The sequence below is a fragment of the Choloepus didactylus genome, chromosome 10, assembly GCF_015220235.1.
Source record: "Choloepus didactylus isolate mChoDid1 chromosome 10, mChoDid1.pri, whole genome shotgun sequence".
Classification (NCBI taxonomy): Eukaryota; Metazoa; Chordata; class Mammalia; order Pilosa; family Megalonychidae; genus Choloepus; species Choloepus didactylus.
This window is the reverse complement of record NC_051316.1, coordinates 73360471-73370827: the sequence shown is the minus strand read 5'-3', so window position 1 is coordinate 73370827 and position 10357 is coordinate 73360471. Positions and strand designations below refer to the sequence as shown.

At 39.8% G+C, this 10357-nt stretch overlaps 1 protein-coding gene across 1 annotated transcript; it reads left to right on the top strand.

Annotated features, from left to right (window-relative positions):
- The first annotated feature begins 581 nt into the window (after window positions 1-581).
- Window positions 582-1101, top strand: LOC119505412 (5-demethoxyubiquinone hydroxylase, mitochondrial-like). The gene has a single exon (XM_037798188.1). It carries the CDS (start codon window positions 647-649, stop codon window positions 1043-1045), a length of 399 nt encoding a protein of 132 aa, XP_037654116.1. The 5' UTR covers window positions 582-646; the 3' UTR covers window positions 1046-1101.
- Window positions 1102-10357: the final 9256 nt, after the last annotated feature.

The following is a 10357-nucleotide window of genomic DNA, read 5'->3' as shown; positions in this document are numbered from 1 at the left end:
AATAAACAAAGTTTGAGAACTCACCCTATCTTATTGAAAATTTAACGTAAAGCCACACTTTTTAAAGTATTTGTTCAAAAATAGACAACTGTATTAATGGAATATAACAGAAAATCCAGAAATACACTCACATAGATATGGTGAACTGATTTTCCTCACAGGTGTCTCAGCAATTCATTGAAGAAAGGAAATTCTTCCCAACAAATGAGCTGAAACACCTGGATAAATATAAGGAAATAAATAAATATGACTTCTAACTCACACCAAATGCAAAAATTAATTTGAGATGAATCAGAGAACTAAACATAAATCTATATCTGTAGCTTATAAAGAAAAACTTAGGATAGTATCTTCATGAACCTGAAGTAAACAACTATTTCTTAAATAGGTGACATAAATTATGTGGAATATAATAGATTGGCTTTCATCAATATTAAAAACTTCCATTAAGAAAATAGCATCATTAAAAATCAAAAAGGGATGCACAGCTCTCCCGTGCGTCATCAGTCTGCGCCACGGGCTCATTTGGCCGGGTCCGCCCAGCGGTGCGGCTGCTGTGTTGTGGGGATAATGAGCTGTGTCCGGGCAGCGGCAGCTGGCTCACTGTGGCGGCTGCGCATAGGCGCCCCGCGGCCCCTCTCAGAAAATGTGGGATCAAGAAAAGGACCATTTGAAAAAATTCAGTGAGTTAATGGTTGCATTCAGGGTCCGGCCAACAATTCTCATGCCCTTTTGGAACGTGATGGGTTTTGCCCTGGGAGCTGGGACCGCCTTGCTTGGGAAGGAAGGAGCGATGGCCTGCACTGTGGCTGTGGAAGAATCGATAGCACATCACTACAACAACCAGATCAGGACTCTGATGGAGGAGGACCCTGAAAAATATGAGCAACTTCTTCAGGTGTTAAAGAAATTTCGGGATGAAGAGCTCGAGCACCATGACACAGGCCTCGAACACGATGCAGAATTGGCTCCACCATATGCCATTTTGAAGAATGTTATCCAAGCTGGGTGCAGCATGGCGATATATTTATCAGAAAGATTTTAAAGTACATCCACTTACCCCTCTCTATAGAAGATGATATTAATTTAACAAGTGACATTTGCAGATGAAGAAATGCACAGTTGGTGTTATGTGATTTTTCTCTGTGCTATCTTGTTCCTTAAGGATGAGAGTTCAACATGCATATTCAGATAACAGCAAATGAAGCTGGTCCTTGTTCGGTCATAATTTATTTTCTCCCAAAACATCTGTAATGGATCATTAATGAAGTGACAAAAATCACGAAAGGTTGGGTGTTGGAGAACAGTGGACACTGCAATAGTTTGGATTGGTGCTTTACAACTCTTTTTCTTAAACCAAGGCCAAATTTAGTTAACATGACCAAGCAAATCAGTCTCCCAATAATGCAATAAATTAAACATGGGAGAGAAAGATTAATAACAGTTTTAGATTCCAGACTCTTTTGTGCTGGTTTACGAACAGTTGTCTGTACTATAATTTTGTATAAATGGTTAACAACTGGAAAAAGCTTCTGTGCATTTACACATCATGTCCACACTCTTTTGTAAGTGTGCATTTTATGTCATTCTTTCCTATAAGACCATGAGTTTATTGAGGGCAAAATATCTGCCAATTCCTGGTACATGGTAGGTGCCTCTTGAAAGGAAGGAAGGAGGAGAGAGAAGGAAAAAAAGGAAAGAAGATGAGACAGGGAGATGGGGTTGGGAGATGTTCTTAAGTAGCTGCTAAATTGCTCCAAAAACTTGCCTCCTTGGCTGCTTCACCCTCTCCTCTAAACTGTTAACTCCAGAGTGTACCAAGATGCAGTGCTTTGCCTTGTTCTCAGTCTGCCATCCTTCCCTTGTGTGTCTCATCCACTTTGTGACTGATTCCTTCACATTTGTGTCTCTAGTATCTCTAGCCCCACCCTTTCTCTCTGGAATTCCTTTGTCAAATATTCACCTGCCTACTGGACCTCGCCCCCCCAACTTGGTAATTGAACAGATTCGCAAATTCCATGTGCCCAAGCTGGAACCCCTTGTCTCCATTCTCCACCCTACCCCTCCCCCCAAACCTCCCCAAGTGGCCTTTCTGATCACAGATGATGGCCATTGCCCAGTGGCCTTTGACTCCTGCCTCCATCACACCTGCATCCAATATTGGCCAGGACACGCTGTGGGCTCTCCCAAATCTCACTGCCTCCACTGCCATGTGGGTCCCAGCCACCCTCTTCTCTCATGTGGGCTATTTCAGAAGCCTCCTAACTACCCTTCCTGCTTTATCCTTGCCCTCTCATTCTCAGCAGGGCAGCTGGAAGCATCCTCTGAGCCATAAACCAGACAGAAGCTATCCAGAATGAAACACAAAAAAGAGACTAAAATAAATAAACAAATAAAAAATAAAAATAAGCAGAGCATCAGTGAACTGTGAATACAGCTTCAAGGATCATAATATTCATTTAATTGGAGCTCTGAAAGGCGAGGAGAGGGTGGAGGGACAGATCGAATTACATCACTGCTCAGCTCAGCAACTCCCAGTGACTTCCCAGTTCCCTCAAAATAGAAGTCAAAGTCCCTAAAATGGTTTACAAGATCCTACACGATCTGGCCCTCTGGCCTCTCACCCTTTTCCTCTTCCTCAGTCTGCCCCAGCCACACTAACATCCTTACCAGTCCTCAGAAACACCCGACACGCTTCTGCCTTGTGGTCTTTGTAATGCCTGTTTCCTCTGCCTCAAATGCTCTTTCTCAGATACCTGCATCCTCAGATCCCTGGCCAACTCCCAAATTTTGCTCAAATCTCATCTTTTAAAGGAGGCCCACCCTAACCATCCTTTTCAAATTTTCCATCCCTTTTCCCTAGTATGCCCCACTCCCCTGGCTCTGTGCTCCTTTTTATGTCCCACAGCACTTACTACCTTCTAGCAGGTCATATAATGTACTTATTTGTTATGTTATGTCTGCTAGAGTGTAAGGCCTGTGAGGGCAGGAACCTTTGTTTTAATTGCTATCACCTAACAGATGCTCAATAGATAGTTGTTGGTGGGATTGAATGAAGTAATAGCTCTCCCTCCTTGGGAGGCATTTTCGTATAAATAACAAGCAACTCAAGTCTACCTGGGTACCTAACAACAAAATTCAGTCAAGATTTACCTAAAAGATGCTTCTAGGAAATCAAAGGAAGGCCATCCTCTCTGCTTCTCTCTGATGATTGAAAGCAATACAGACTGGGTATCCACATGCAAAAGAATTAATTAAGAATTAATTGATCACACCATATACAAAAATTAACTCAAAATGGACTAAAGACCTAAATAGAAGAACTAAAAATATAAAGCTCTTAGAAGAAAACATAGATATACATCTGTGTGATCTTGGATTAGGCAACGGTTTCTTAGATATGACCAAAAGTACTGCCACAAAAGAAAACAGAAATATGACATCTTCAAAATAAAAAACATTTGTGCTTCAAAGGACACTGTTAAGAAAGTGAAAAGACAGCCTACAGAATGGGAGAAAACACTTACAAATCATATATGATAAGGGACTTTAACTAGAATATATAAAGAACTCTTAGAATTCAACAATAAAAAGAACCCAATTAAAAATGGACAAAGAATTTGAACAGACATTTCTCCAAAGAAGATGTACAGATGGTCAATAAGCACATGAAAAGAGGCTCCACATTGTTAGACATCAGAGAAATGTAAATCAAAGCCACGAAGAGAGTTTGCTTCACAGCCACTATGGTGACTATAATCAAAAAGACAGACCATAACAAGTGTTGGCAAGGAAATGGAGAAATCGGAATCCTCTTACACTGCTACAAAATGGTGCAGCTCTTTGGAAAACAGTTTGGCAGTTTCTGAAAAAGTTAAGAGTTACCACATGACCCAGCAATTGTACTCCTAGGTATATACCCAAGAGAAATGAAAACACGTGTCCACACAAAAACTTGTACATGAACGTCCATAGCAGCATTATTCATAAAGCCACACAGACGTCCATCCATGCTAAGTGACAGAAGCCAGATGCTAAAGGCCACATATTATTTGATTCCATTTATATGAAATGTCCAGAATGGGAAAATCCATGGAAACTGAAGGTAGTTTAGAGCTGGGAGGGTTGGGAGGAGTGCGGAGGGACTGCTAATGATGTGGGGTTTCTTTTCGTGATGACGAAAATGTTCTGGAATTAGTGGTGATGGTTGCACAGCCTTGTGAATATACCAAAAACCACTGAAATGTACACTTTTAAATTGTTAATTTTATGGTCTGAGTTATTTTTCAATTTCAAAAAATACAGGATTAATAGTTTTATACTGTATTTGAAAGCAAATTTCAATCCAGGCGGTTAAACAGGGAAACAATTTCATTAACCTACCACCCTTCAAGCCTGTGGAGCAAATAGTATCCTTGAACTTCAAGGATTCTGGTGGCCACTCCTGCCTTCCATATCAACATCGTCTGATAAATATATGATTAAAGGTCTTAGTGCTAGAACTTGTACAATCTTTGTTAAACGCCCAGATTTGCTGCTGTTTCGTGTAGCATCTCCTTCAGAATTGATGGCTGATGTTTGATGTGTTAAAAGAAATAAAAGAGTTATTATGGCCAAGAGATTTAAAATGGAGCTGGGAGGTCATTCTGGAGGTTACTCTTAGGCAGGTTTCACAAACTGCTGAAGTTTGCAAAGCCTAAGTAACAATATTCCTCAAAACACCAAAGACATCCAGACCATAAAACAAACCACAAGGTACGAACTCAGTTCACTTACTCAGTACAACAAAATAATACATAACCCAAAAGAACTCATCTAACCCTAACCCTAACCCTAACCCTAACCCTAACCCTAACCAAAGAACTTCATCTAACCAAAGAACTTCATCTAACCAAAAGAACTTCATCTAATGTGAAGGACAATTAGAGTACCCCAGACAACCACCAACCACAAACAACTTGTGTAATCTTCTTTTCCTTTAAAAACCCTTGCCTGGAAATGCCAAGACGGACACATTTTGGTTTGCTCCCTGAATCTGTGCTCCCCAGATTGCAATTCTAAGATCCCAAATAAATGCCTGTGTTGTCTTACAGCTTAATTTGTAATTTCCCAGTTGGCAGATGCTTCTGAAAGCTTCTATAAAACCAGAGAGGTTTTCTGAATCTCCCTTTGATGGTTCATAATTCCATTACAGCTTGTCCTAATGTATTAACAAGGTAATTTTGTCTTTCCCTTAGCTTACTGCTCTGACGTTTCAGGCGAAATGTGATTTTAAAATCCAAGGATGATGCCAGGATGACAAAGGATGTTATCCTTGCAAGCAGTGTAGCTCCAAAGAGGCGATCTGAGTTCTTTGCATGACTTTGATCCCCTCCATGGATCAATGGCAGTGTACCACCTGGGTGGGAGCTTGTTAGAAATGTGGAATTGGGGGCTCTTCCCTAGACCTACTGAATCAGAATCTGCATTTTGAAGCGATATGATAGTTTGCTTCCACAAATTCTTCAATACATTCTGTTGGGTGGAGTGTAATTTTCACCCCTTCCTTTGAATGTGGACTATCCTTGGTAACTTGCTTATACTGAATAGAAAGTGGTAGAACTGAGGATGGTTGACCTCTACTGCTGGACCATCAAAGACATGGCAGTTCCACCCCTCCCTCCTGGACCTCTCATTCTGGTGGCCACCACGCGTGAGGACACTCCTGCAGAACCACAACCACTGGCTGACTCTCCTGAATTCCACACCCACAGAACTTTGTTAGGGAATACATGTTTGTTTTCAGCTACAAAATTGTAAGATAATTTGTTAACCTTTTGGTAATCTTCTGGAGATAATTTGTTAATTTGAGGTCATCTGCCACAGTGATAACAGACACAAAACCTCCAGGTGATCTGGAAGCATATTAAAGTTTGAGAAACGGAACTGCTGGAAGGTGTAGATGGTTTTACTCATTTCTGCATCTTCTGAGTTTAGCACAGTGCCTGGCAATCAATAAAATTTTGTTGTACTAAATAAAAAAAAAAAAAAAAAAAAGGGATGCACAGACTTGGAGAAAATATTTACAATATATACACTGGACAAAGGACTTTAATCCAGATTATATAAAGAATACTTACAACTCAATATTAAAAAGACAATTCAGTAAGAATACAGACAGATGACTTGCACAGACACTACAAAAAAGAGGATACATTAATGGCCAATCAGTACAACAAGAGGTGCTCAAAATAAGTCACAGTGAAATGCAAATTAAAACTCTAATATGATACTACTTCACACCCACTAGAATGGCTAAAATTAAAATTAAAATTTAAAAAAAAACTGACTAAAGCAAGAGCTGTTAAGGATGTGGAACAAATGGCACTCTCATACATTCCTGATGGGAGTGTAAAATTGAGCAAAAACTTTGGTAAACAGTTTGCAGTTTTTTTTATAAAATTAACCATACACCTACTCTCCTACCAGGAAATTGCTCTTATTTATCCAAGAGAAATGGAAACATATGTCCACAAAAAGACATCCAAAAATATTTATCCAATTTATTATAATAGCCTCAAATCAGAAACCACTGAAATGTCTATTAATAGAATGGACAATCAGCTTCTGTACATTCACACAATTAAATACTGCTCAGAAAAAAATGAAACACTGACATAAGAGATGATATGTATGAATCTCAAAACATTTTGCTCAACAAAGGGGAGTAGACACAAAAGAGCATGGAATCCATGATTGCATTTAGAAAAAAACAGGCAAATATAACCTCAGGTGATGGCAATTAGACCAGTGGCTGCCTTGGAGGATGGGTCAGGTATTGACAGAAAGGGACAAAACAGAATTTTCTACAGAAATTGAAATGCCCTTTATTTTGATTGGAGTATAGTTACATGTTTCTATACATTCGTCAAACGTAATCAAATTGCACATCTAAGATCTGTTCACTTCTATGTTAATTTAATCTCACTTTAAAGGAAGTAAAATACTGAAATGCTAAACTGTGATATGTTCTCTATGTGAAATAGAAATTCAATCATCTGTGCTAATATATTAAGGGACGTTTTAACTGGAGAAAGGAATTAAGTTTTTCAAGCAATATATATAGCACCTTTAAGTTTTGAGGATCTCTCCGCAAAGCCTCAGAAGTGGAGGGATGAGAAGGCCACAAAAAAAGTGACGTTTGCTGTCCAAATTACCCCCACTTCAACCACAGAGCTTTGTATTTTAAGTAATTTTTTTTTTCTAAAAACACATTTTTTTCCTCTAAGAAAAGAAAAAGGAAAACCTGGTTCATTAAAAATCATTTGAAAATTGCTAGCTAAACCTTTTCCTTTTGCAGTGCCTTCATGTTGGAGCATTGAGGATGTCCTATTTCTGAATTGCTCCTTCAAGGAAATATTTGCCATCTGGACCCTGAATCAGACCATCATAGTGTAGAGTCATGAATACAGCCAACATACTCCTGCACACTTACCTATGTGTAGGCTGCTACAATGTAGATTACGTCCATACTGTTGAACTTTCATCAAGATGTCCCTGCCTGGCAGTCTTGTTTGCCACTGGGATTTTAGTCTGCTAGAACCCTGACAGATATTGCAATCCCTGTGTAGTAGATCAAACTAGTGACTGGGATTCTTAATCATCTGTACCCTTTCCATGGCTCATTATAGAACTTTGCCGTGTGACCTTATTTGCCTTTTAGAATATAGTAGAAGAGACAATATGCCAATTTTGAACTTTGGCCTTAAAAGGACTCACAGGTTTCTGCTTGGTTTTATGCACTTTCCCATAACCATAAGAACATGCCACAGTTAGCCTACAAATCCCATGTGAAAAATTAGAGACAGGGGAGCAGGCCTACCCAGTTTAACCTGCCCAGATACTCTAGCCTCCATAGACTGGAGCAGAGCAATGAGAATAAATTCTCATCATTTAGAGCCACTTAATTTGGGGGTATTCCATTGTGCAACAGTATTGTGGCAATAGCTAATTTATGTATCCTTCCTCAGGATAATGCCAACAGTACATTCGCCTTTCTGCTAGAAAAATGGAAATATACAGCATCCTTTACTTATCATACAAGCTGGACTTAAAAATAGAGGGATGACACATGATCCAGCAAACTGAGCAGTCATAACTCTGAGTGCTATTTTTCAAAATGACCAGAGAACAGACACCCATGTACCACACCAGCTCACAATATGCTAATCTTGGGAATGCTTGTGAAATGACTGAAATTTATTTGCATCATAAGTCATCCCTTTTTATTCTAAAGTCATCTGCTTCCTGGATTCCCACTTCTGAGGTCTATCTTATACATTGGCTATATAACCTTGCCCCAACTGAATGCATCAAACTCTTTGAGAATAGTATATTGGATTGTCCACAACTTCCTGAGAGTCATCACTCTGATGAGGAGCTTCCTTCCTGAGTCCTGACCTCAGCAGTACAGTCTCTCATTTTCTCAATGGCTTCATAATTCAGGTGCCAGGACCCTTCAATCTTGGACTCACCTCCATTATGGCAAGGTGATCCTGATTATCTGGGTTAGGGATTAAATAGGTCACAGCAGAGATTTTTTGCTTTTGTCCCATGACGTCTGTGGCCTTAGGTGGGAAAATTTGAATGGCTGGGATTGACTCATAAGAACTCAAGACCATAACTACCTGGAGGTTTCATCATTCACATGTTTGGGCCTGGATGTGGGGATGGGGGTGGGGATTAACGTATCAATACATGGTCTCTCCAAGTGACTAGGACTTCTCACAGCATGGCAGTCACAGGCAGTCAGAATTCTGACATAGTGCTCAGGGCTGCAAGAGTGAGTGTTTCAGCAGCACAAGGCAAAAGCTGCAGATCTTTTATGAACTAGCTCCGAATCCTATAGTATCATACCCACTGAATTCTGTTGGTCAATGCAGCCAAAAGCCCACCCTAATTTCAAGAGAGTTACCTCTTGGGGAGGGGAGTTCAGCACATTTGCAGCCACGTTTTAAAAACCCCACAAAAGCTATGTGAATGGATGGAAAAGAAAGGAAGGAAAGTCCATGTGCTGAGTGCAGAATGGATAATCACATGGCCTGGGGAGGTGGTCAGACTGTTTTGTGTGTCTTGCTGCACTCTCACATCCTCATCCCCAACCACCACTGCCGAGGTCTGGGAACAGTTATCAGATTTAATATGAAGGAAGCAGCTCTTTTGTATTAAATAACCCCACTTCCTAAGCACATTTATCTGTCCCAGAAAGGGAAACCTGACTGAAGGTTGGCCAGTTCTTATCTTACTAAAGATCCAGGGATGTGCTGAAGCTACCTTGGGGTGGTAGATATTGGCTTTTGAGAATGGATTATATGCATCTTTTAACAACTCCGTGTTTAGCCATCTCACATTGGTAGCTTTAAATTGGCCTTGGTGTTAGTGTTTACACATAGAAATTGATAAATACCACAAAACAGGGCTTTTATTCACCAGTACATCGCTGCCAAGATCCATCTCTCTCCAGGTGATTCACGTTATAACAAGTAAAAACCTGAGGCTATGGGCACCCAGCTACCACACAGACTGAGAAGTAAAAACCCATCCGTAGTATGTGAGCAAAAAGAAATGAGAGAGACACTCAAAGAGAAACATAGATAAGAGCCGGAACAATCTATCCGACAACATTGGAGGAAGGATAGTATCACTGACAGAATGGGAACAAAGGGAATTCCAGTTTAATGACCCTGGCTAGCTGCTCTCTCTCTCATCTCTCTATAATATTTCTTCCAATAAAAGATGAAATTCACAAGATTGAAAACTGTTGGCAGAAAAAAGAAAATTATGAAATGCCATTAACTATAAGAACAAAAAGAGTTCATTTCATTTTCATCATTTCCTTCATAGCATCTCTCACTACCTGACTATACATGTATGTATTTGTTCCTTTTCTTAGTATCACCCCATTAGAATGAGGGCAGGAATTTTGTCAGGCTTATTCACTAAAATAATGCCAGCACCTAGGCCAGGCTTAGCTCATTATAGACACACAATAAACATTAGTGTAATAATTAAGTGAAAAAAATGTAAGTTTTCTTATATGGGAGATGGGGTAAATATTCTGCTATCCAACAGGTCAGTGACTATGAGAGGAGAAAGTTTGGTCACTGATAAGGGATTCAATATTAATCCCACCAACTTTAAAATATAGACAGAATAAGCCTTTGTGGAGCCACACAAAAGACAGTCAACTCTGTGAGTCAGACTTTCCCTGGAGTACCCAGCGATAGTATTATGTGTGAATTGTGTCCCCCAAAAGTGATGTTCAAGTCCTAATCCCTAGTCTCATGAATATGATCCTATTTGGAAACTGGATCTCTGA